The following is a 23,626-nucleotide window of genomic DNA, read 5'->3' as shown; positions in this document are numbered from 1 at the left end:
TTCCCTATGGCTAATTCATAGACAACCTGCAGACCGCTCATCTGGAAGGCCTTAAGGTGTGTAACCCTTGGGCAAGCGCTGATCCTGCATGCTCCACAAGGGTAGTTTATGGAGTAGCTACTTGGTCCTCAGGGAGGCCCCAGCTGTCGCTATAGGAGAAGCAGGGAATCATTTATTTTACAGATTGAGAAGCAAAAATAAAGATTTAGCTATTTATTATAAGCTATGGAGAGAGGGGCAGGAGGACATATAAAAGACCAGACCCTAACATGGCAGTGATGCAAATGTTTCATATTTTTTTCCTCTCTTCGTACTCTTCTGCTTCCTTTCCCCACTTCCCTTTAATGCAGCTTTGGTTCTGCATCCCAGCTAGCTCATTTCAAGCTGACTCTACAGTAAATCTTCCTAGGCTGCTGACTCAGCAAACCCAAGGAAGAAGAGGCCAGCAGCACACTTGCTATAGACTAGAATAATATCCCTCCAGGTGCTGGATATTAATAGCTGAGCAACATGAAAAATCACTGATTCTGAGTTTTTTTACAGGCTCATTTTCTAAGAGATCTTTTTTATTTCCTAATTTGTTATTTGACTGCTCATCCAATGCTCCTCCATGCTCATGAATACAAAACCAGCAGAGAAAAGAATCATATTAATGTCCATAAATCAGTGTTGTCATCATATTATTTGTCTGACACAGAAATTATTACTACTACCGGAGGGTAAAAAAGTGAAGACATTAATGCAGGGCAACCATTTCCTGCTTTGTAATCTGCTACCATGCATTTCTAAGACCTGGATACCTTGCCGGTCTAAATAAGGGAAGTTACATGCAGATACCTATGTGTGTGCGTAGCATTGTGAACCAAGTGTTGGTAGAACGTGTTTATTTATAGAGTTTCTTTTTTGGTTGCAATTCATGTAAAAGTATTTTTTTTAAAAAAAAAAGCTTAATAAGATCTTAACTGAGTGTGTGTCTTTCTGCGGCTTCCACTGTAATCATAACTGACACCTGAAGTCCCCAGGCTGAGATTACATATGCCAGTGCACTAGACAGAGCACCAACACAACACCAGGGTCTCCCACCAGCTTTGAACATCTTAGACAGACATGTCAACATACTAGGCTTTCTCTGAGAAACACCGGGACTTGCAGAGATCTCAGCTGGACTCAGTCACCCTCTGGAAGTGCCCATATCACCTTGCTGAGAGCCTAAGTATCATCTGGAAATGGGGATCCTAATTTTTGTGCCTCAGAAAGGCACTTGAGGTTGGGCAGTATCAAGGGGCACTGGAATTATTTTGCAACACAGATTGCCTCAGATGGTCTTTGTGGTAGACCTTACCAGAAATTCTTAACCTTCTCTTTGAAACTACCCAATATTACACATCCTTATACATATATATATATATATATATATTTAAACAAGGCATAGGCTTTTAAGTCAACTTTATGTTCTGCTGGTTTTCCCCAGCACCATCTCCTTATGCTAAAAAAGAAAAGCTGCAGCAACAGCAACATCTTGGCTTGCTGAGGTTTTTCTCTTCTGGAGGAGGTCCCTAGTCATATTTGTACAGGAACTTCTGTGGTGTTGCACAAATAACAGGCAATCCCATATAAGTTTGTATTGTGTTAAAGACTATTGTAATTCTAAAGAGAACTTGACTTTTCTAGTCAAGTTATGAGATCTTATGAACCATAAGGCAGAAAAACTCATTAAAAATCGGTTCATTAAGTCCTACAGGGAAAAAAATAGTTTATTTAAAATTCAGGGAATAACATGACCATTTATGTTTGTGGCTGAGGACCATCACATTTGGGCTGCAACAGAAAATGGATACCCTCATAAATATAGCAGGGAAGGGGAGAAACTAGTGGAACAATGCATCTGAAAATACTGTCTCTTGTCTTTAAAAACCGACAGAGACTGAAACATAGATGATCTTATTTGAATGTGCCCTGGTACTGGCAATGACAGCTACACATGAATAACAGAGAATACAGATACCTCTCTGCTCAACAGAGATATACACTTAACAGACTGAGAAATATTTTCCCATTCAGCAAACAGGATCTGAGCAAACAGATCTATTTTCTCTCCTCATCTCTTAATGAATAGAAACTTGAACGCAGCCAGGCAGAGATCTGGTTCTCTGATCTGTGAGACGCTGCCAGCATATCCAAATTTGTATTTACTTACCTGACCCTCACTCAGTAATCACACCTCGATGTTAGTATACAAGAGACATCAGTTTCACCTTTCATTTTCATCTCTCTCTCTCTCTCTCTCTTTTTTTTTTCTTTAAGAACGTTGCTGAACATAAGTTGCCTGGCTAATGAAACACTACAAAGAATATTTTACCATCTGAAACATTTAAGCTTAGCAATATTAAATATGCATCCACAAGACATTCCAAGCATTAGCTCAAGAAATACATCTGATTGAATTATTACAGACAGTTAGAACACCTGCATTGCAGTTACATTTAAATTCAGTACATACACTAAGCCAACTTTGTGAGTCATGAATTTCATTGTTTCTCAAGTACATTTGGAACCAGACAAAGGAACCATGTTTCAGGATCCTATCTCCTCAATAATTTTATGATGACTTTTGTTAATATTTCCAATTAAAAAAAAAAAAAGTCTATTGCTATCACGGATGAATGGAATAAGAAATCAAGCAAATGGCAGTGTAAGTGAATTCAGAATGGAAAAGTGGGTAGGGTAAAGAGAACTGATGTGCAAATGAAAGCAGGGGATGTTCAGACAAGACAAAAAAAATGAGAGAGACTGAAAACAAATGGTCTAGATAACAACAAATAGATTAAACAGCTAAAATAGCAACATAGACACTTAGGTTTGAGGCCACCTAGAATTTTCCATGAATGCACATATATGAGTGTCTTGAGATTGGTTCAGCATGTTCCATATGGATGTCAAAATTCAGCTGTGAACTCCAATTCCTAGAAGATGTGTCTCAAAGTAATGCCCCTTCCAGTCAAGGTGGAGCTTCTGCAACAAACGGATGGCACCACAGAATTTACTCAGAACCTTTGGTCTCTCTTTGCCATCTTGTAGAAGGTGAACTCATTCATGTCCCCTGAGAGTGACCTCTCCGCACGACACTACAGCTGGCAGCACAACCCCTCACACTACGTGTCTGAGAACGGCTGGGTCCCACCCCTGCACACAGAGCTATACTAATCTCTCAGCTCACCGAAGATGACACACCTAGGCTTCTTCATCAGTTTTGTTCCCTTTTTTACTGCCTCCCAAACCCAGACGGATTTAGCAGTGGGACAAAGACAACATTTACTGATGGAGGCTCAAGGTTTGGAAGCACAAGACTACAAGAGAAAATAACATACAGCTAGCCTATACTTAATAATAGCATTCCTTCTCTGTGCTTTGTTAACTCAAGAAGATTTCAGTTCTTGCAGAGGTTGATCAGTCTTTGCAGGCTAATGGTTCATGTGTTTTTCCCTTACAACTCAGACACAGTCTTTGATTATATGCAAACAATATATTAATAGTTTATCCAGGGAGTTTCTACCTTTTCTATTCAACATATTTTATGAGTTTTACTGTCCTCCCACTGCACTTTTTTGCTTTTTTTTCCTTTGCAGGAAATTTAGCTCCAGCTATCTTCTCCAAGACGGACTAACACAAGGTTTTTCTATCAATCACCTATTATAAAAATCATTCACTAATATATCATGTTAAACCCATGCTCTCAGGTACATTACCAGCTTATTACAAAGGCATATTCTGAGGATGACAGTTGCAAAAACTTGGTGTTTTGTCCTAGTCTTTTTGAGAACGCAAGTGTTTTCAACCCAAGTTCCACCAACAGTTGATTTAGGGTATGGGAGCCATACAGTGCCAACAGCAATAGGATCCTGATGGCGCGAGTAGAGAAGGTGTAGAAAAGCACTTCTGTGATTGGATTGTCAAAAATAAATTACATTGCAGGCCAGATTAAAAATGTCCATAATCCAAGGGGTTAGGAAAGTGAATCCTCTGTCCTCTCTTTGCCTTTTTTTGAGCCATTTGTGGATCTGGACCTTAGTCTGGACGCTCTGGTCTTCTGTGTATAAAACAGGACTATTAGCTCCTTCCTATCTCATATTCAATATCTAGATAACTTCTATCATTGCTGCACATGAGAAGAGCTTAGGATCAGGAGCCAATCCTGGTGCATCCACACAATTGGAAGAGGAAGGACTGGTGCCTAATCACAGAGGACTGTTAAGCCAAAAAGGTGCACATCCATGCAGGTGTACGGATTCAGGAGCTAATGCTTCCACAATGACTGTGAAGGATGGAGAAGTGCTCCACAAAACGGGCATGTGGTTTTCACAGCTGAAAACAGTAGCTCTCCTTGAAAGCAAATGGGAATTTCTTGAACAGTACCAGCTGTGTTTAGAGAAAAGCAATGTAGAAGAAGAATTTTTCAGGGACCTTTTAGAATCTAGCAGAACAATTAAACTTACTCTAAGTATTTTGGAGTGTCACATCCACTCCCTTGGAAGAAAGTCTGAATGTCTACATGACAGGAAAGTATCAATCTGAGAACATCAACACAGCATGTAAGAGGTGGTTTGAAGAGCAAGTCTGTCCCAGTGGAGAGAGAATCTGTTACCATAAGCATTACAAAACAGTCCCAGCAAGGGGAGGACTGTAAATAGAATACTATTCCTTGAGCTCCAGTCCATGAGAAGAAACTTTAGGGAGGAAATAAAGAATGAATAATTCAGTGTATACAATTTACAGTACAATCGCTGTCATGGGCCTAAGTCTCTTTACTGACCAAAGTATGTGTGCTTATACAAAAAAGCTCATGTGTGTAAAAAAGCTAATTTTATTGCCTGTATTCCTGCAGGAGACTATAATAAAATCTTGCACTCATAAACAAGCTCATAACCATTGCAAAAACAACACAGATAAAAGCATATTTGTTCTTATTAACTCTGGTTTGCTTCACAGTATTTCATTAGAGAGCTGTTCTTTCCAAAAGCTAGAGCTGATCACTAATTATCCAGCTCAGTGATCACAGCTATGTCCTGAAATGCTACGACTTGGAAACTGTGACTTGCTGTCCTTTTACATTTGCCAGGAAGGTCATCTGAAAGCTCAAGAGATGTGTTAAGTCACATTTATATTCTTTAATTAAAAGCAGTTCACCTCTAAAAAAGAAGACACCTTTTGGATGTCTTAAGCTGAACACCAAAAATTCTGAAATGTTCAAGTTCGCTGGTCACTTAAAAATATCTTTTGCTCTTCCCTTCATATGATCATGTAATTATTTTTTTTTCCAGTATGAAAAACATGCTTTCATACCCAGGAATTCAACTGTTCTACCAATATGCTTTCCAGTTTCACCTAGTGTACCATGAGACTCACGGGTACTATCCACCCGAAAGATAAGCATCCAGTAGCAGTGTCAGTGAGACTGATGGTAATTCCTAAGAGCACTGTTGTCATATCTGGGTCTCAAACCAGAAATGACAAGGTGGGGTTATGTAATCAAATTTATGTCTAAAAACACAACATCCAAATGTGAGCTAACCTCCCTTTATTGTTAATGGAGAGATATATGCACCTCCAGCCGAGGGAACACCTCGTATTAACATAAGCGTCTAAAATATGTTCACTGATGGGTCATTCCCTACCAACAGCCTTTAGCTTAGAGGAAGTCTAGTGTGACTAGCTCAGACATACAATATACAAGTTAAACATACCCACTTTGTTTATAAATAATATTTTCTACCTGACCAGAAAAGCTAGGTAATAGTCACAATCATCATGAACTAGAAATGAATCCAAAGACCATGTATTTGTATGGTAAGAGATAGGCTATATTATATGGATTAACAGAAATATACTGCCAGTTCCACTCCCATTCTACAGAATTTAGCTGACTAATGCTACATTTTTGACATGCTGTTAATTAAAGTGGTCTCTAAATAAGAGCTAAGAGGAAAGAATGAGTATTTATGTGAGTCAAAATAACGAAGAGCACTATATACTGACTGCTATGCATTGTAAAAGACATGTTTCACAGTCAATATACATCAGCAAGCAACTCTAAAAAATACTAAAAAATACTCTGAACACGTCACTCATATTAAATAGTTTTAATTTAACAATAAAAATAAAATATATGTTAAGAATCCTTTAAAATTCCTGGCTTTTTAAGTGTAGAAACATGCAAATGTCTGTATATTGAACAATTGTAAAGTATTTTTGTCAAAGTTATAGACAGCTATTAATAAGAACAAGACAGACGATTTTAGAGTGCTATTTCTCACAATATTCCTCAGTAAAATGCTTATTCAGAAGTGGTGAAAAGCAGTTATGAACAATGGTTTAGCAAGAACTGAGCTGAAATGCAAGATGATTTAATTACAGGGGTTGTATACTATTGCCTATGGTTACAGAGGGAAAAAGTGTTCTTTTTTTCAGTGGTGCTACGGCTTTTGTGTGAGGCTAGGTGCAGCCACAATGTAGATGGGGACAACGGGCAAGAATGAAGTTACATGGCCCCTCCCCAGCCACATGATCACAGTTCTACTGCATCCATGAAGAAAGCTGGAAAAGACCTAACCAAAGGTATGGAGCCACACAGAAAAAAGCTAGAATCAGTGTCAACGACAGATCGTTCACCCTAAGCAAATGCTGGCCTTGAGAACATGCATTTAAATGACCATAACATAAACAAAGTCATCTTTCCTTACCAGAGGAAGCAACACAAGACTGAAGAAGCAGGTCTTCCAATTGATGGCCATCTCTCTTGATTTTGATCTTTAGTCAAATTCTGCTTTTTTTATTAGGGCCGAAGCACACACTCTCTGCAGATGCTATTGTCAATGTCTTCACGTCAAGGCTCAGATCTCTGCAATGAAACAGGATAATGATTATAAATATAGAAAACATGAAGAGAATGAGAAAGAAGTGGACATAAAACAGAGAATACAGCACTTCAGCTGTGAGTTGTATATATTAGACATCAACCATATTTGTCTGTTTTGCAGCTATTATAGCTGATCTTGGATACTTAATTTAAAGCCCAAGGACATGGCTGTGTGATCAATAACTTGGATCATAGAAACTACTGAAACAGATTTTGTAATAGCAAAGATCTAAATTGTATCCAAAGGAAAGGCAGGATAAAGCATTTTTAACCAGAAAAAAGGACCTGAATGTCTGCTTCCCTTCTGAAGCCATGATTTGACCTTCATGATTTTCAGCAGAGGCTTAAAATTGTGACTATCTGAAGGCTTTTTAAGAGATTGTATGACTTGATGATTTACTCCCTGAGATCACTTGTCCAGATACCAAAATCCATGTTCAGAGCTGTTAATCTAATAGCTTTTTAGGCACTTAACAATAGAGGCACAAAGGAATGAAATGTGCCCTCAGAAAGCCTGAAGATTCATCTATGACATAAATCAGGATTGATTTACCTTGGTGACAATGTCATGCATATATGTGACTTTTACTGCTTGGTTTCAGCCAAGGGGTTAAACAGGTGATCAGGACGTCAACAGAACTACACCCCTGACTTTAGTTCCGTCCAAACACCTCCTGCCATGACCTAGTATTTCAAAATTCCCACCCAGTCCGGGTCATGATGATCCCAAAATAGTTATATAATATTCAAGAGAACCTCTCTGTCTCAGTTTCCGGCTGGATGCAAACCACATTACTCAGTGTCACCTTTTTAAACATTATCTTGCCTAAGATATTCATACCTTGGTGACACAGAGGTCTCACTTGACCTCTTACCTACAGGCAGGCTACTATCCCTGAGGTATACTTTCAGATTTGTTTTCTTTCCCTAATCACCCCTCACCTGAGATGGCTCCCCTTCATCTTGTCTCTGCCTGCTAGACCTTATTCCTCCAAAATGAGGTCAGGCAAAGGTCCTTTGGTTATATTTATAGTAGTGAAGATGTGACCTCTCTGCCTAGGGAAGTTTAACCCCATGGACATAAACTCTGCCACACCAGCTTGTCTCAGAGCCAGAGAACTGTCCTTCATCCATTTTATATATTTACTATTATTTATTTATTTATTAAAAACTTCTTGTCTGATGTAGGATTTCTGCATTCCACCACCTATCATCTCTGTGGGCATAAATATGACTGACATGTATCTTCACAACTAGAGAAATGTTTAAACAGATAAATAAATATATGAAAGGAAAAAAAAGTGATCACAGTTAATAACAAAAGAGAAATAAAGGATACAGAAACAATGAAGAAAATTAAAGAACAAATAAAATAATGAGAATATGTATATTGGGAAAATATGGCAAAACAAAAATCAGAGAAAATGTGAGGAAATACAACAAAGGAGGAAGAACTAAAAAGAAAACAGACTAAAGGCAGAAGGTAAATAAAGGAATGACAAAGGGAAATATAAAGGAACGTTACGATCAGGGGACACTCAATTTTTATACAGACTGCAGGGTACTGCCAAGACATCAGCATTTAGAAAGGAGAGAGTCTTTCAGTTAAAAAATAAAAAAGGAATATTAAGCCATCTCTAGATTTCTGTTCTCTCTATCCAGACCCTGACTAAATGAAGGACAATGATTCATAAATTTCCCTCTGAACTGGTCTGCCTTTTTCTATCCTTACTCGATCATTCACTCTCGCTCTGCTCTGGTACTGAATTTAATTACTTAACTGTATTTCTGATGGTTTATCAAATAATGAGGGACTGATAAGATCTCAGCTGAGGAGGACAGAAAACATCCATGGTGACATTCAGCAGCAGAGAGATGGAAAAGGAAAGTCACTCCATTAGCAGAAGGAACAGAAAACCAGACAGACACATCAGCAGACATTGGATTTAAAATTATTTCTTGATAATTGGCACTCCCATGCACAGGCCTGGCCAGAAAGGCCAAAGAGTAGTGTGGAGATTGAATTGTGTCCTCAGCTTCTGCCACTATTATGCTTCAGAAATACAATATAAATGCAATGGAAGGATGGGAGATGACTGACTAAATGAATGGACAAATATCCTGTGGGAAAATGGTAACTTTTAGAATACATTCTTTCCAGTATTTGAAGACCCTGCTTTGGTTTAACCTAGCATGCACCAGGCTTGAAGAACAGAGAATGGAAGTTTTTCCCTTTTACTTTAGTTTCAGAGGAACTTCTAAACAGACAAGGAGAACATCTGCTAACTATTTTGCTGCCTTTCTTTGACATTTTCCAGAGAAAGTAAAAGAATCAACTTCATTTTTGCTTTCAAGGTAGTCATGGAAACCCGAATCACAAACTGGACTGAGGCTTTCACATCATCCACAGAGGCCCAAGTGCTTATTAGGTAATAACAGCTACCAGTCTTGAAGATCCTGCTCCCTGGACCTGCAGAGGAATCTGCACGTATTTCACGGTCACTCCTAACATGTATGTTCTGAACAGGTGCAGAGTCCTCCTTTTACCAATAAATGGCTAATTATCTCACAAGTAGGTACAGTCAAATATGTTTTACAAAAAAGATGGACTTTTTAAAATAAGGGCAATATTTATAAAGCACTTCCATTTCAATACTGGGAAAAGAAATAAAAATATGGATACAGGATTTGGAAGGTACAATTGGATTATTGAATAGACTCCTGATGCCACTGATAGCCAAATCCCACAATTTCATTAGTAAATTAGAGATGTTGATGCTTCATCCTTTTGTTGTATCTGCATCGGCTACAGTAATTAAAATTAGTACAGCCAGAATAGTCAGCAGCACAGGGGTTGCACCCTTCAAGGAGAAAAACACAGCCGCCCAAAATAACAAGATCCTCAAATATCTCTGGTAAAACAGGAAGGTTGCTGAAGTGGCTAAGAATCTGAAAACCAGTTATTATTGAAATGGAGTGGGACATCCTACAAGGTCTTCAGGGCATTGCTTCAAGCATGGCTGAAATATAGGAAGAAAAAGAAAAAAGCTTGTTTTGGCCACCTGGTGACTTAAGAAAAACATGTATCATCTATAAAGGAAGATTCATCTTTCCACTGTAGACATCTTCCATGGCAGAGCAGGTTCTTTATATCACTCAGTGGAGAATAATAGGCCCTTCATGAGCAGGCTGGAGCAGCTCTGATAAAATATGTTTTGCTCTTGGTTCCTGCTTCTTTCCCCTCTGTATAAAGGGAGTCTGGAGTGCTTAGCTCATCTGTGGACTATATGTTGTAGAGGCCTGGCAGCTGGTGAGAAGAATCCCACCAGGAGAAGGCAGTCAGTGCCAAGTGCGTATGGTAAGAGCATCTTTTTAGTAAGTGAAATATGATGTCACTAATCAACAGAAAGATAGTGAGACCTTTCCAAGATGGGTGTTCCTACTCTCAGGGAGGGATGAAAGAATCACTGCCTAAAAGATTCACTCCTCACCATACATACAATATCTAGAACTAAGTGGAACTTGTGTAGGATGAGTGAAAAAGGATTTTTAGTGGCTTAGATCAGTGTTGACCAAATTTGAATTAATTAATTAATTAATCTTAATTCAGTGTCTAGCCAGAGCTTCCCACCACATCCTTTTCCTGCATCATGACTGAACTACTGCACAAGCGCAGAAATCCAAAGGCTTTTGAGAACGTGCAGGACCAACTGAGCATGTGCAGGCTGAATACTCTGAGTTGTAGCAAAGTCTTCTAGTCCATGCACAATTTTCCAGTGCTTCCTAGTAGAACTAAATATATTCCCTTATGCAGAATAAATATGGATGGAGAATGAAGGGGTGCAAAAGACAGAAAGTGCCAAGGAGTACACTCCAGCTGTCACCAATCCGCCTGGTTCACAGACCAGTCCCTCTGCATTTCCAAGTTCTCCCCAGGAAAGGGAACTCCACAGGCACAAAGTTTGCCAGCTGGATGTCTTTGACTTATATAGCAACAGGAGTTATGTAATTGATAATCTGTTCATCTTCTTTAGGATCTCAATAGAGGGTGTGGAATCCAGCGCCTTTCATTATTTCCCTCCCAAAACATCCTGAATGAAGCATACCAACTTCACAATTTATATTAGAGGGCACGGTGTACCTCTCCCACATCAACTGAGAGTCTTAGTAGCAAGAAATAAGCAAGGTTGGGGAAGCAGCGAGTCAGTGACCTAGGACATGTCACCTAATTTTAGAAACCTGGAAGACAGATCTTCACATATGAGCTTGTTGTCAAGTCTCTTTTTATACAATCAATGGAAAGAAGGAGACATACGTAGAAAGCAATTTGTCTGACCTATTTTAGCTGTCTACTTTAAACATTCCTACTTCTCTCCCTTGAGTGTAAAGGAATTCTTAACAGCTAGCTCATACGTTGACATCTATATTGTGGATATCTAAATTTGGACAGAATAATCCACCCTCAATCTCTTTGGAAGTATGTGGATCAGCAATATGAAACCCAAAACAGCAAAGTCTGGCCTACCACAAAGGCCTGAGAAAGAGTAAGATTGTTTAGGGTGTCAGTATGTTGATACTGAAATATTTAGGTAACTGAAAAAAACTAAAAGGAAATTTAGCTGAATATCAAGTGACTCTTTCAGGCAGCAAGAGCTCTAAACTCTCTCATAGAAAGTAGTCAGTAAGGAGCAATCCTACACCGACAGTCACAAATGACAACATCATGACTTTTCTAGTATATCTGATATACCACTTATTATTTCGTGGGCTTTAACTATTTTAAGTTATTTTGGTTTACTTGCTTTAATCTTTGCAAATTCACTGAATTTAAAGGGTCCATGTGGATTCACAGCAGCTGTGAATCTGGCCCTATCTTTCCCTTAAACACCAAGACGACATTTATTCACCTATTCCCCCTTGCACGCTTAACCGGAAACGTCTCTGATGTTCTTGTTTCCACTCACCATGTCTGTTGTCAGTGACAGAAGAATAGGCTTTGAAGGGAAATTGCATCAGGAGCTCTAATGAGAGAGGTAGATTTTCAGAAAGGATTTACTGCTACAAGGTACAGGTCAGTCCTTTCCAGCTATTCATGAATGTCTTTGGGGCCTCAAGAAGAAATGTCACAGCTTTGTCTGAAAGACTTGGCAAGGAGCAACATGGATTTTGTAACAGGATTGTGCCCAAAGAAGGATGCAGCCTGTAGGACATCTAGCTATCATTCTAACATTTGGACTGAGGTAAAGGTCACTTACGGATGCAGTCATGTAGTCTCTTCTAACATCCAATGTCTTCACTGTTCAGGAGAATGGTTGCTTTCAGTTTCAGAGAACAGAACTAAAACAAGGAGCTGACACAACTCTGACAGTCATTGTGCATGGAAATAGTTGAAAGTAATATATTCATGTTGCTGCCTGGCTTAGGCATTTTGATATGGAAAAAAAAAAAAAAACTGTCAGTAGCAGTCCTTCTTCTAACTAGAGGAATAGATGTATGTTATGCTTTGACTTCTTTTTGCATGCTTCGAATGCAGGAAACACCTATGAATTCTACTAGCACACTTTTTTTAAAAAAGTAAAGATAAAGATGTAATTACAAAAACAGAAAATGGTAAATTTCTGATGCTGTGACTCCCATATGCAGATGAAAGTCTGGAGGACTTGTATCCCTAGGTTATGGAAGAAAGAAATCATAGCAATGAGGTTTTGCAAGAAAAAAGAATAACTGATAAGGGAGATTCATAGAATCACAGACTGACTGATGTTTGAAGGCACCTCTGAAGATTTTCTAGTCCAACCCGCTGCTCAGAGCAGGGTCAACCAAAGCAGGTTGCTCAAGGGTGTGTCTAGTCAGCTTCTGAATATCTCCAAGGATCGAGAGTCCATGATGGCTTTGGGCAATCTGTTCCAATGTTTGATCACCCTTACAGTAAAAAAATTGTATTTCAGTTTGTGACCATCCTTTCATCCCATCCTTTCACTGATTCCACTGAAAAGCGTCTGGCTCTGTCTTCTTTACCCCTCTCATCAGGTATTTATACTCACGAGATCCCCCTTAGCCTTCTCTTCTCCAGGCTAAAAAGTCCCAGCTCTTTCAGCATCTCCTTGTATGAGATGCTCCAACCCCTTAATCATCTTTGTGGCCCTTCACTGGAATCACTCCAGTATGCCCATGTCTTTCTTGTACTGGGGAGCCCAGAACTGGACACAGCACTTCAGGTGTGGCCTCACCAGCACAGAGTAGAGGGAAGGATCACCTCACTCAGCCTGCTGGCAACACTCTTCTTAATGCAGTCCATGATACTGTTGGCCTTATTTGCTGCAAAGGCACACAGCTGGCTCATGTTCAACTTGTCCACCAGGACTCCCACATCCTTCTCTGCAAAGGTGCTTTCCAGGTGGTCAGCCTTCAGCCTGTACTGGTGCATGGGGTCATTCCTCCCCAGGTGCAGGACTTTGCATTTCCCTTTGTTGAACTTCATGAGATTCCTCTTTGCCCATTTCTCCAGACTGTTGAGGTCCCTTTTAATGGCAGAGCAACCATTTGGTGTATCAGCCACTCCTCCCAGTTTGTATCATCAGCAGACTTGCTAAGACTGCATTTGGTGCCATCGTCCAGGTCATTAATGATGATGTTAACCAGTATTGGTCCCCTTATCAATGCCTGTAGTACATGACCAGTGACTGGCCTCCAGCTGGACTTCATGCTGCTGATCACAACCATTTGAGCACAGCAGTTCAGCCAGTTTTCAGTCCCCCTCACCACCCTCTTATCTAGACTGTATTTCCTCAGTTTGACTATGAGGATATTATGGCAGACACTGTCAAAAGCCTTACTGCAGTCAAGATAAATAACTCCCCTGTTCTAACCTCATCCACCAAGCCGGTCATCTTCTCTTATAAAGTTATCAGGATGATCCATGCTGACTACCTTCTTGTCCTTAATATATTTGGAAATTGTTTTCAGGATCTCACCTGACTTTAGACATCCAAATGTTAGACATTTACAGTTCAACACAGTCTATCTAGGCTCCCTTTATAGGCAATGGAGAAGACGTAAGTATCTCCAGGGAGCAATTTCTCTGTCCTAATGCTAGGTGTTTAATTTTAGACAAAGTGAGTTACTTCTTTGAAAGTGTCAACTTTTTTCCATTGTCTACTGAGGCAGACTAGGGTGAGCAGAGAAAATTCCATCTCCTAAATTTAAGACGCCTCCTAAGAGCTGATAGTAAGCAACACCGAGCACTGAATTCCACTTATGTCATAGCCTTTTCATACTTTCAGTACTATCTCCAATCCTTTTTTTAACACAGCCTAATAAGTTCCGTGCATACTTTATTTCAGCTGTTCCTGATTATAATTATGGGATTTTTTTTTCTTTTCCTTTGAGTGTTTTCAATTAACTTGAAATCCGTTGAAGACGTAAGAGTATTATAATTGGTCCTTACAAAGTACACCCCTTATCATTTCTATATAACCTGTCAGCTCTTGTATTTCCTAGTCCTCTAACTTCACAGAATTTTCCTAACATTTCAAAGAATCCTCTCAAAACTCTTCTAAATAGGCCAGATCTGGAACAGATTTTAATAAGTGTCACTCAGCCAATTCAAGAAAGACATGCCAATTTACACCTTCTGAAGATCTGAATCAAATTTTGATCATCTGTAATTTTTTCTAATATATTGTTCACTGTTTTTCAGACCTTCCATAGGATACTTTAGCATATCTCCTTGTGACGCTCGTTATTAATTCTCTATCGGGCTGAGAAATGGTCATATATTCCTGCTGCTTTGTTTTCTCTTTGTTTAAGGCTCAGATATACAGTTAGATTTTTACAACTTACCCAGTAATTATCTCTCAGCTGATATGCAGTAAGGTTACATATGCCTCTTGGTTCACATCAAATTAAAGGCAGTGCAATTTAATTTTAGTCCTCTTTCATTGTCAATAAGCTAAGTTTCACTGTCTTGCATTTATCATAGGCAAGATCACATAGGAAGTTACCACAGGGCAATTGATGTGCAGGAACCTTTTAAGTTAAGGTAACTCAATCATATGCCTGAGCTGCTCAGCTCTTCTGACCTCAGCCGATGGCTGCTTTCCTTCTTCAATAAGGATATTATCAAAAACTTTTTGAAAATCCAGATCCAGTATATTTTGCACATTCATATCCGTATTCATAAAGCACAGCCTTTCTTGAGCTTTGAAAATTTATGCCCTTTCAGGAGATGAAGTATAAAACTAAGCGATCCTCAACTCTTTTGAGAAACTCTAGTTAAAAAGCCTGGCTTTTATGAGTGAAAGATATCTTCATGATACGGTAATTCTTATTCTTCATATTATGGTGTTTCACCCATACATGCATGAATTAACAATAAAATATCAAAAGATATTGATGTCTAAAGGATTGTTCTGGATATCTGAGTATGCAGACATTATAACTTTGGAAGTCTATTGTGACCATTGCTTCAGGCCTTCTGCAACCTCCGATGGGCATGGGTGGATCATTTACCCATAGGTCAAGTTTTTCTAGCTTACCTTTGCAACTATAGCAGCTAGAGACTTATGAAAGCAGTGTGTGTGGAATATAATTGATAACTGTATGTATATAGGCTGCTAGGATAGCCGTTCTTGACAGGGTCCCATATAACATCACGCATAAAATTTATCCATCAGTTCTTGCCTTGACAGGGATTGCTTTCCCTATTGTATTATCGATCAATTCTCTCCTCTGCCCTTATTTTGTTGACTTCCTCAGAGGACTGACAAAATGGCATGACTTCTTTAACTAAAGATCATGAACAGTCAGTTGCAAGGAAATATCTATAAACTACAGTGTATTTAAGAAGCATTAGTAGGCAAAGTAAAACATGGTATGAAAATTTTTCTTTTTATCTTTTTAGGCAGGTTCATTACCCTTTTCAAACATCTATAATGTATGCAGCACTTTATAGCTAATATGCATCTAATACGAGATCATAAAGGTAACTACATTCTGCTCCATTCCAGCATAACTGTAAGTGCTTGTTGGCAAGATCCTGTGAAAATACTACTCACCAACAAGTAAAATGTGTTTTCCAGCTGGCATATCAAAGTTTCATATCTAAGTTTTGCAACAGCTACTTGATTAATTTCCTTTCCTTGAGTGGTCACCTGTACTTCCTGCCCTGGTCATAGGTGTAGCCGCACTGTTTTGCAGTACTACATAGGAGCTTGCAAGGACTGTTAACTGTCAGTCCACATTGCCATCCGTCTCCTCTTTGAACACGTTTGGTTTGGCTAGATGTCTGCTCAACTGCATCAGTTACTTGACTTACTTCATTTCTTATGTTTTTAGTTTCCTTCTCTCTGTGTCTGACAACTTTAGAGCTGAGTATGTCGTAAGGGAATTGGTCAAGAAGACAAATACAGCTCAGGACTGGTCAGGAACTGAGTCCTAACAAGGCTGCCATCCATAGCTTGAGGAGCCTCACATTTCTCATGGGAAGTTTGATGACATTTAAAAATCTTTGATGAGAAATTTCTGATTTTCTCAGCCACACCTATTCACAGTCTACAACATGAAGACCAATGCAGTGCTTACAATCTCCCTACAGGAAACCAGGAGATCCAAATTGCCGCATGCCCCAGCCGTAATCCAATGTGCTCATCATTATTACATGTGACTGCACACCTTAAGGTGTAAGAAGAGAATCCTCCTGAACCTATATTTTAAGAAGCATTTACCCACTTCTGTTAGTCAGTTTTTTTGGTTTTTTTTTTTTTTTTTTTTTTTTGGTTAGCCACTAGAGAGATTCTCTTTCATGTATTGTTGATTGATAAAATAGAAAAACTGTGAAGAATTAAGGACCTCACATAAGAATGCAATCAGACAAATCAGATGACTTTTCCGTGCTCCCCTATGACATAAAAGGTGAAGAAAATGATATATTTATAAACCAAAGCTCTACCTGATTTGCAAGCAAAATCTGATTTGGCTTATCCATTTGTCAATGTATCTGGAATATTACATCTAACTCCAGTCCTGAACACCTAAAATAAAGAAGAGACCAGAGGAAAGACTAGGAGTGGAAAAATGAAGCTCTGGAAGAGAGACCATTGTTCCCATTGTGTCTGAAGATCATTCCATGTGTAGCTTTTCTGCGGTACGTGCAAACTCCTGAACTGAAAATAGTGTATTCACTTGAGTGAATATTCACTTGAGTGTATTCACATTTAGGCTAATTAGCTGAAGTGATTACCTCGAGCACAAAGTTAACATTATGAAGATCTCATGCTCCAAAGACCCAAGCTAGTCTCTGTTCAAGGTGTTGCACGCTATCAGCTGTGAGGAAATATCATGGGTGTCTTTAATATGGCACTGCACTGTAAATCACTGACACACTCCAAAGGAGTGATTGTGCAGTTGGTAATGGACCCATGGGCAGAAACCAGTCTCTCAGATCCAGCAAGAGCATGCTCAGCTCATGCTGTCTCTGGGAAACAGGGGAATATGCCTTTCCCATCTCAAAAGAGGATCAAAGTAAGAAAATAAACAAAGGAAGGGAGTTATCTGTTGCCTCAGGAAGCAGTAAATACAGTGAGCAATTGCCTCATACCAAAAAAGTAAATATGTGACTTTGGTGTGCAGAAAGCAGTTTAATACAACTTTGGCACTCCGGGGATGTTGGAACTCTGGCAAAATTGCCAGGGTGTTCAGAAAGGGCAACCAAATGATCTTTCCTTGCCTTATATGTACAATTCCTTGTTGTTATTTTCCCACGCAGACAGCAGAGCCATTCTGAGTATAATATCTTATACTTCAGTAAGCACTCTGACTTGGCAATCTACACCGATGTCCCAGGTGACTATCCGTTGGCCTCCTCCACAGATCTGAACAACATGGGCCAAAGTTCAGATTACCTTGATGAAGAAAAATAGATATAATATTTTTCCTGATTCCTCAACGGGTAGAGAAAATGATTCCCCCCAGTCCTGAGATCCCTCAAGTACAGAATGTTCAGCTGTCAGAGAAACGTATCCCAGAGCAGGCCTGGGACTGCAATGCTGTCACTTCTGTCTCTATAGAGATGAAAAAAATGCTTTATTATAAGAGTTTAATTCCTACACTGAATGATAAGGTTAAGTCACTGCAGGAGAACTGGCAAGTTGCTTAATTCATTTTTTTCCACCCACATTTCCTGTTGCCACCTATTTCTATTGCACCTCGAAAGGTCTAAGTTTGGCCCAGTTATATCCCAACTTGCAGTTAATTATCTCATTATTTGCATACCCTAGTTCAACAGTATTATGACCTTCCACAGCATGTGTTCTTGCAAAACCAGGGATGAAATTCATGTCACATGAATTTATCCGTCTAGAAGTGAAATGTCTACATCCAAGCTAGTCTCTCTTTTTGGTGAATAAAGGATGGGCAATTCCCCTCAGCATCACATGGGTTATTATCGCACTGGAACAACGTGCTACTCATCTTGGTAAGCAGAGAGCTAATAAAGTAGTAAACCCAGTTTGATTACCTTAGAAGAATGTGTGTTGAACAGGGAGATCCCTGAGTATAGCAGAAGTATAAACAAAGGAGGTTAGAAAAGCAATTGAAATTAAAGTCACTGTTGGCAGAAAAATATGTTTAAGCTGGGAATTAGAGGAAAACTTCTAACCATCAGCAGAGAGAGGCCCTAGAACTGCTTTCCAGAAGGAGGAGGGGGAGGCAAACAAGGTTACAATTGTAAGAGGATTTGATATAATGTGAATATTTTGTAAACCACTTTCTCTGACATCTGGATTATTAGCAGTGCTAATGCACATAGGTTCCCAGTCACATGGCCTCTGACTCAGCTGGCTCCCATCCAGCCACCTTAAAGCACTGGGTGAACTTGTGTTTTAGGAGAAAGACCGAAATGTGTTCTTAGCCTTTTCTGTTTCCACCAGTTTAGAGGCAGTCAAGGCTGCTGAGCTTTTCTTGGTAATGGGTGATGAGTGTGATTATAGCTTAGACAGACGGACAGACAGGAGACATTCAGGCCTTGGCAGAAATGTTCCTACTCACATAAAGGGCAGTCCAAGAGTCTTTCCTTCAGTCTGACATAGCGAGAAATGAAATTGAGTCTAGAGAAAGTGTTGTGGGATTCTTTTTCTTTTTCTTTCTCTTTTTCTTTTTCGCCTTTTTTTTTTTTTTTTTGACTTCAGCAAGTTAAAAAGGCCTTTTCACTCTCGCTCACAAAGCAAGGACACATCCGATGACACAAGGATAATGTTGCATGCAATCCCAGCCATTTGAGAGAAGTGTCTTGGAGCTATTTTCTTCTCTTAGCTTGTCTCTAGATTGTATGTGGGGAAAAAAGAAATTAATAATAAATAAATAAATAAAGCAGCCACCGCAAATACTTCTAGAAGAAGCTGAGAACCCTACTGTCCTGAGTAGCACTGCACAATTATTCAATGCTATGAAAATCATTTCCCAAGCCATGGTGCTTACTCTTCTTCCCCGTATTCTGTAGCAAAGCTGGAAGAATACCAATGGCTACACATCTGCAAAATAACTCAAGCTGTGATTTTTTCATGAGTTGGAATTGGATGAAGCCTGAGAGGTCACTGAACGAAGTAGTCCCACGCTCACACCCTTGACTTCAACTTCTTTTCTCCTCCTATGCACTTGCCCTAGCACGTGTGACCCAACACATTCATCAAATTTGCTTTGTTCACAGGGAAAATATGAGGGGTAGAGGGGCTGGAGGGGTGAGGAAAAGCCATTCTTTAATCATCCCAGACTTGGATCAGCCTTGAAACTTCACCCTCAGTTGGCTAGTTATTTTTGACAGAAGAACCAGTCCCATGGAAGTGCTTCTATATCCTCCAAAAGGCACCACCATTTCTGAACAGAGAAGGACTACCGCTGTCCTTTTACAAAACACGTAAATGTAAAAGCAAACGGGAGTGATTCATTCCCACATAATCAACCCTTCAGCCTGTAATTAGCCTGTAAAACTCAATGATTTCTGTATGCATCTTCATGATCTGCTCATGGATTTCCATGGGACAATTCTAACTGACACAGCAGCAGAATCTGGCCCTAAGTGAACACCTGGGAAGGTTTAAACAATGCAGGATCAAAACAGGTTAATATAAATACATATAAACAAACACGAAGAAATGCAAAATTTGTTGGCTGAGATATGATATACTCTCTCCTTTAATTTCTGCAGCAGGAGTCAAAAAAAAAAAAAGAAAGAAAATTAGCAGAGATCAGCTGTTTCCATTATTGCTTTTTTTTTTAATGTCAGTGGAACTCCAATTTATTACAGTGGAATTCTGATATACAGAAGCTTAAAAGCCATGAGAACAGGAGTCAATGGGTTCTATAAAACTGTTATTCTGCTGTATTGAGTGCAGCTGCTGTGCTGAGGGCTAAAAACTCTGATTATGAATATTGAGGTGTGTGACACTGAAGTTTACAAACTGACAGGCTGTTCCTGAGACCAGATGCAAATGAACTTGCTATGATTCACATTTTCCTTTAGAAATCACGTGAAATCTGGATATTCAATGTGGTCTGGAAGACAACTAAAATGTTATTGCTTTCCACTGGATTGCTTTGAGATTCATTCATTCCAGCAAAGCCTGGGATACAAGGATGTAAATTCAATCAGGCTGGAACTTCCCTGTCTTCGAAATGCCCACTGCTCAGTTTGAAGTAGTTGTTGCAAAGCCATGGTGAAAATGACTGTCCTCCATTGCTATTCTTTCAGGTCCTTGGGTGAGAGTCGTTCTGCTAAATGTATACACCTAAAACTGAGCTAATTTCTGCAGACTTCTCTTGTAGTCACTGATTCGTAGCCAGCAGAGCCAGCAGAGTTCAGAGCACAGGCCAGATCATCCTAAATTGTGTGTCTTAAAACATCAGATAAATTTTTCCCTATTTCTCTCCATTTGCTTAAAGGAAGGCTTGAGTGAATAGATTGGTAGTAGGGTTTGTTTTTTTATTAGAAACATTTACAGTTAAATAAAATTAATCCCACCCGTTCAGCCCAGCTATTAGTTTAAATACTTGCCTTGTGCAATTCACAAGTGCTAATCAAGGAAGATAAGAGATCTCTCTGACATACTGCAATTTTATCCTAGCACACACAACTTTAGGTAAGCTACTTTCTGTATTTCACACTCACAGTCAATAAAACATGGAAGAGAAAATTCTTTAAGGGCATAGGACCACTTAAGCCAATGGTTTATGTTTGCTGAAAATGCAGCCTACAGTTAAATTCATCTTTATGATAGAGCACACAATCATAGCTAAGGGCAGAGAATATGTTCTTAAATCATACAATTTTCGTGACAGAGACTGTCTTTCTCTTCTACCTGTAGAACACCATCGTGATAGGTTACAGACCAAGGCTGTGCTTCCTGTGTACTATGACGGTATGGATAAGAAATGCAGCTTATCTTTTTCAGGATTGATTGCTCATATTTTAAGTTTGTCTGTTTCTGTCTATTGACTACAAAAAAAGACCCTAAATTGACAAGTTTGACCGAAGAGGTCTACACCATACACAGATGAAGGCAGGCAAGTTTAATCCAATACAGTAATATTCATGTCAAAAGGGTTCACTCATTTTGGGCAGAAAATATAAAACACAAGCTGATTTTTTTCAGGGCGTTCAGCATGCCTTTGTGTTCAGACAAACAGCTCACACCCAAGCTGAGGCATACTCTGTCCACATTGAAAGTTCAGAGACTGCAGCTCCCATATTCTAGCAAGACTGAACATTTTCTGAGCATTTCCAAAGACTTTCAATTTAGAAAAATACTGACCTGAGACAGATAAGAAAAGACATATCACTGATCCCCAAAGCTATCCTTTCCGTCCTGTGAAATTTCAATTCCAGTTCCAAATCCTGAAGGTATTAGAAAATCTTAATTAAAAGAGTCACCAGAATGTGCAAAGCATTTGGCTTTGCTTTGATCCTAGACTCAACTGATTTAGAGGGTGGGAGGAAGGGAGGGAGGACAGGAAGAGAGGGACCTGAGACAGACACTCAGGATACAAATTCAGCCCAAACAAAGTTTACCAAAGATACACTCAATTGACTAGTAGCATCTTATAATGGGAAACATATTAAAGTCTAATAATATGAAGTGCCTAGTAATAGAAATTTTCTCTTTTTACTGCAACCTTCCTTTGTTCTCCTCACTTTAGGTCAAGCCTAAATCCTGTCCAGGTTTGCATTTGCCTGCCTTCTGAGTTTAATATGTAATTCCAGCTCAGCAGAAATGACACCAAAGAAACACTGGCTTAAGAAGGAGATAGAACAGTCATGTAAGGCAAAGATTATTTAGGTTAATTGTTCTGAAAAAGAAAACTCCCCTAGTAAGACTTAAAAGTGCTGACATGGTCCACAAGGGTCTGCAGCCTGCTTTCCAGTAGTACTGTTCAAAGATCTCAAGAGCCACAACTATCCTGAACCTTCAGCATTACCCAATGTCTGCCAAGTGTTTGAGCTCAGGGAATAGATGATCAACCTGTGCCTTTCAAACTCTTTGGGGGTGAAACCTTGGCCCTTCAGAAACCCATTAGGTCAAGGGACTTTTCCCAAAGATTTTGTGATTTTACCATAGTGTATAACACAGCAGTTCTCCATTCTTCCCCTCTTTTCTCGTATGCTCCATAAAGAGGTTTCCCACTAATCTTTTCAAGCAACTACAGTAACATCGCTGTGGGCAGGCATTGCTTCACAGGTTGGTAGCCTTCACACAGAAACACAGCACCTGCCCATCCTAGTCAGCATCTGACAAAAACATTTTAAAAGGAAAAGCAACCTAAGACAGAGAAAACATTATTGATCTCCAGCACTGGGAGATCCACTTCAGCAGTCTCCAAAGGATGCAATTTATTAAGATGAGGAATATACACATCCCAAAGCCCTAGTTTCCACCCACTGCATTATTAATGGTCCTCGCAGCCTGCAGATGGTGAAGAGCTGTATCCAAGTAGCCTTTCTGGCTTTTCCCTTCCCCAGTAAGGTGGAGAATTAAAGTTGGGCCAGGAGAGCAAAGCAAAGAAGGAGACACCACTAGCGTTATGTGAGGGTCAGCTAGCAAAACACAGGCCAAAGTTTAATGGCGCATCTATGCATAGGCTAACAGCCTGACAACCTTCAACGTGAAAGCAATCTCACGAACTGGATAACTCTGAGTTCTCTCTACATTTGACTCATTGATATGAAATCCCCTTGAAGGGGCAGTCTAGAGCCTTTTGGTGCTGCGCTCTGGGCATGTATTCTGCTGCAAGCAGCGCTTCAGTTGAGGCACCAGGCAGACGAAAAACAACATGAAATAATCCTCCACACACAGTAGAAAAGGTGTCCCAGAGTTCACTTCTGTCCCTAGAGTTTGTAGCCAGCTGGAATAAATGAAGTATGAGATGAATTTGTATGTTGTGTTGAAATGCATCGCTCACTGGGGAGATCAGGGTACAGGCACATAAGGGAAAGGGTGGGAAGAATTGCATCTCAGTAGATAAAATTGAATGTCTAATAGCCTGAAGTCAATGCAACGTGAAGCTGTTTTGGATAAGCAGGATAAACTGTGTGATGGGGTCTGCGTAGGATGGTACACAGTCACTGTACAAAGAACTACTGGCTTCTCCAAAGCACGTCTTCGTTGCAGTTAGACCTGTCCAAAGAATTAGGTATTTTATCGAGGATTATTTAGGAAACGGCCA

The 23,626-nt window shown here is 39.6% G+C and overlaps 1 protein-coding gene across 5 annotated transcripts in view; it reads right to left on the bottom strand.

The window, feature by feature from the left end:
- ADCYAP1R1 (ADCYAP receptor type I) overlaps nucleotides 1-23,626 on the bottom strand; it is a 149,432-nt gene that overhangs the window by 109,024 nt on the left and 16,782 nt on the right. For 2 of the 5 annotated variants that reach the window (XM_067291997.1, XM_067291998.1), the window contains exons 2-3: nucleotides 18,959-19,229; nucleotides 6,738-6,895 (exon numbers count right to left, since the gene is read on the bottom strand). The exons of 1 other annotated variant lie outside the window; for it this stretch is intronic. In XM_067291997.1, the coding sequence (XP_067148098.1) occupies nucleotides 6,738-6,788 (51 nt within the window). In that variant the 5' untranslated portion in view covers nucleotides 6,789-6,895; nucleotides 18,959-19,229. The remainder of the gene's footprint in view (nucleotides 1-6,737; nucleotides 6,896-18,958; nucleotides 19,230-23,626) is intronic. 2 more of the 5 variants (XM_067292001.1, XM_067291999.1) reach the window with 1 other exon arrangement.

This window comes from Apteryx mantelli, chromosome 2 (genome assembly GCF_036417845.1).
Source record: "Apteryx mantelli isolate bAptMan1 chromosome 2, bAptMan1.hap1, whole genome shotgun sequence".
NCBI classification, from domain to species: Eukaryota; Metazoa; Chordata; class Aves; order Apterygiformes; family Apterygidae; genus Apteryx; species Apteryx mantelli.
This window is presented reverse-complemented; position numbering and strand designations above follow the sequence as displayed.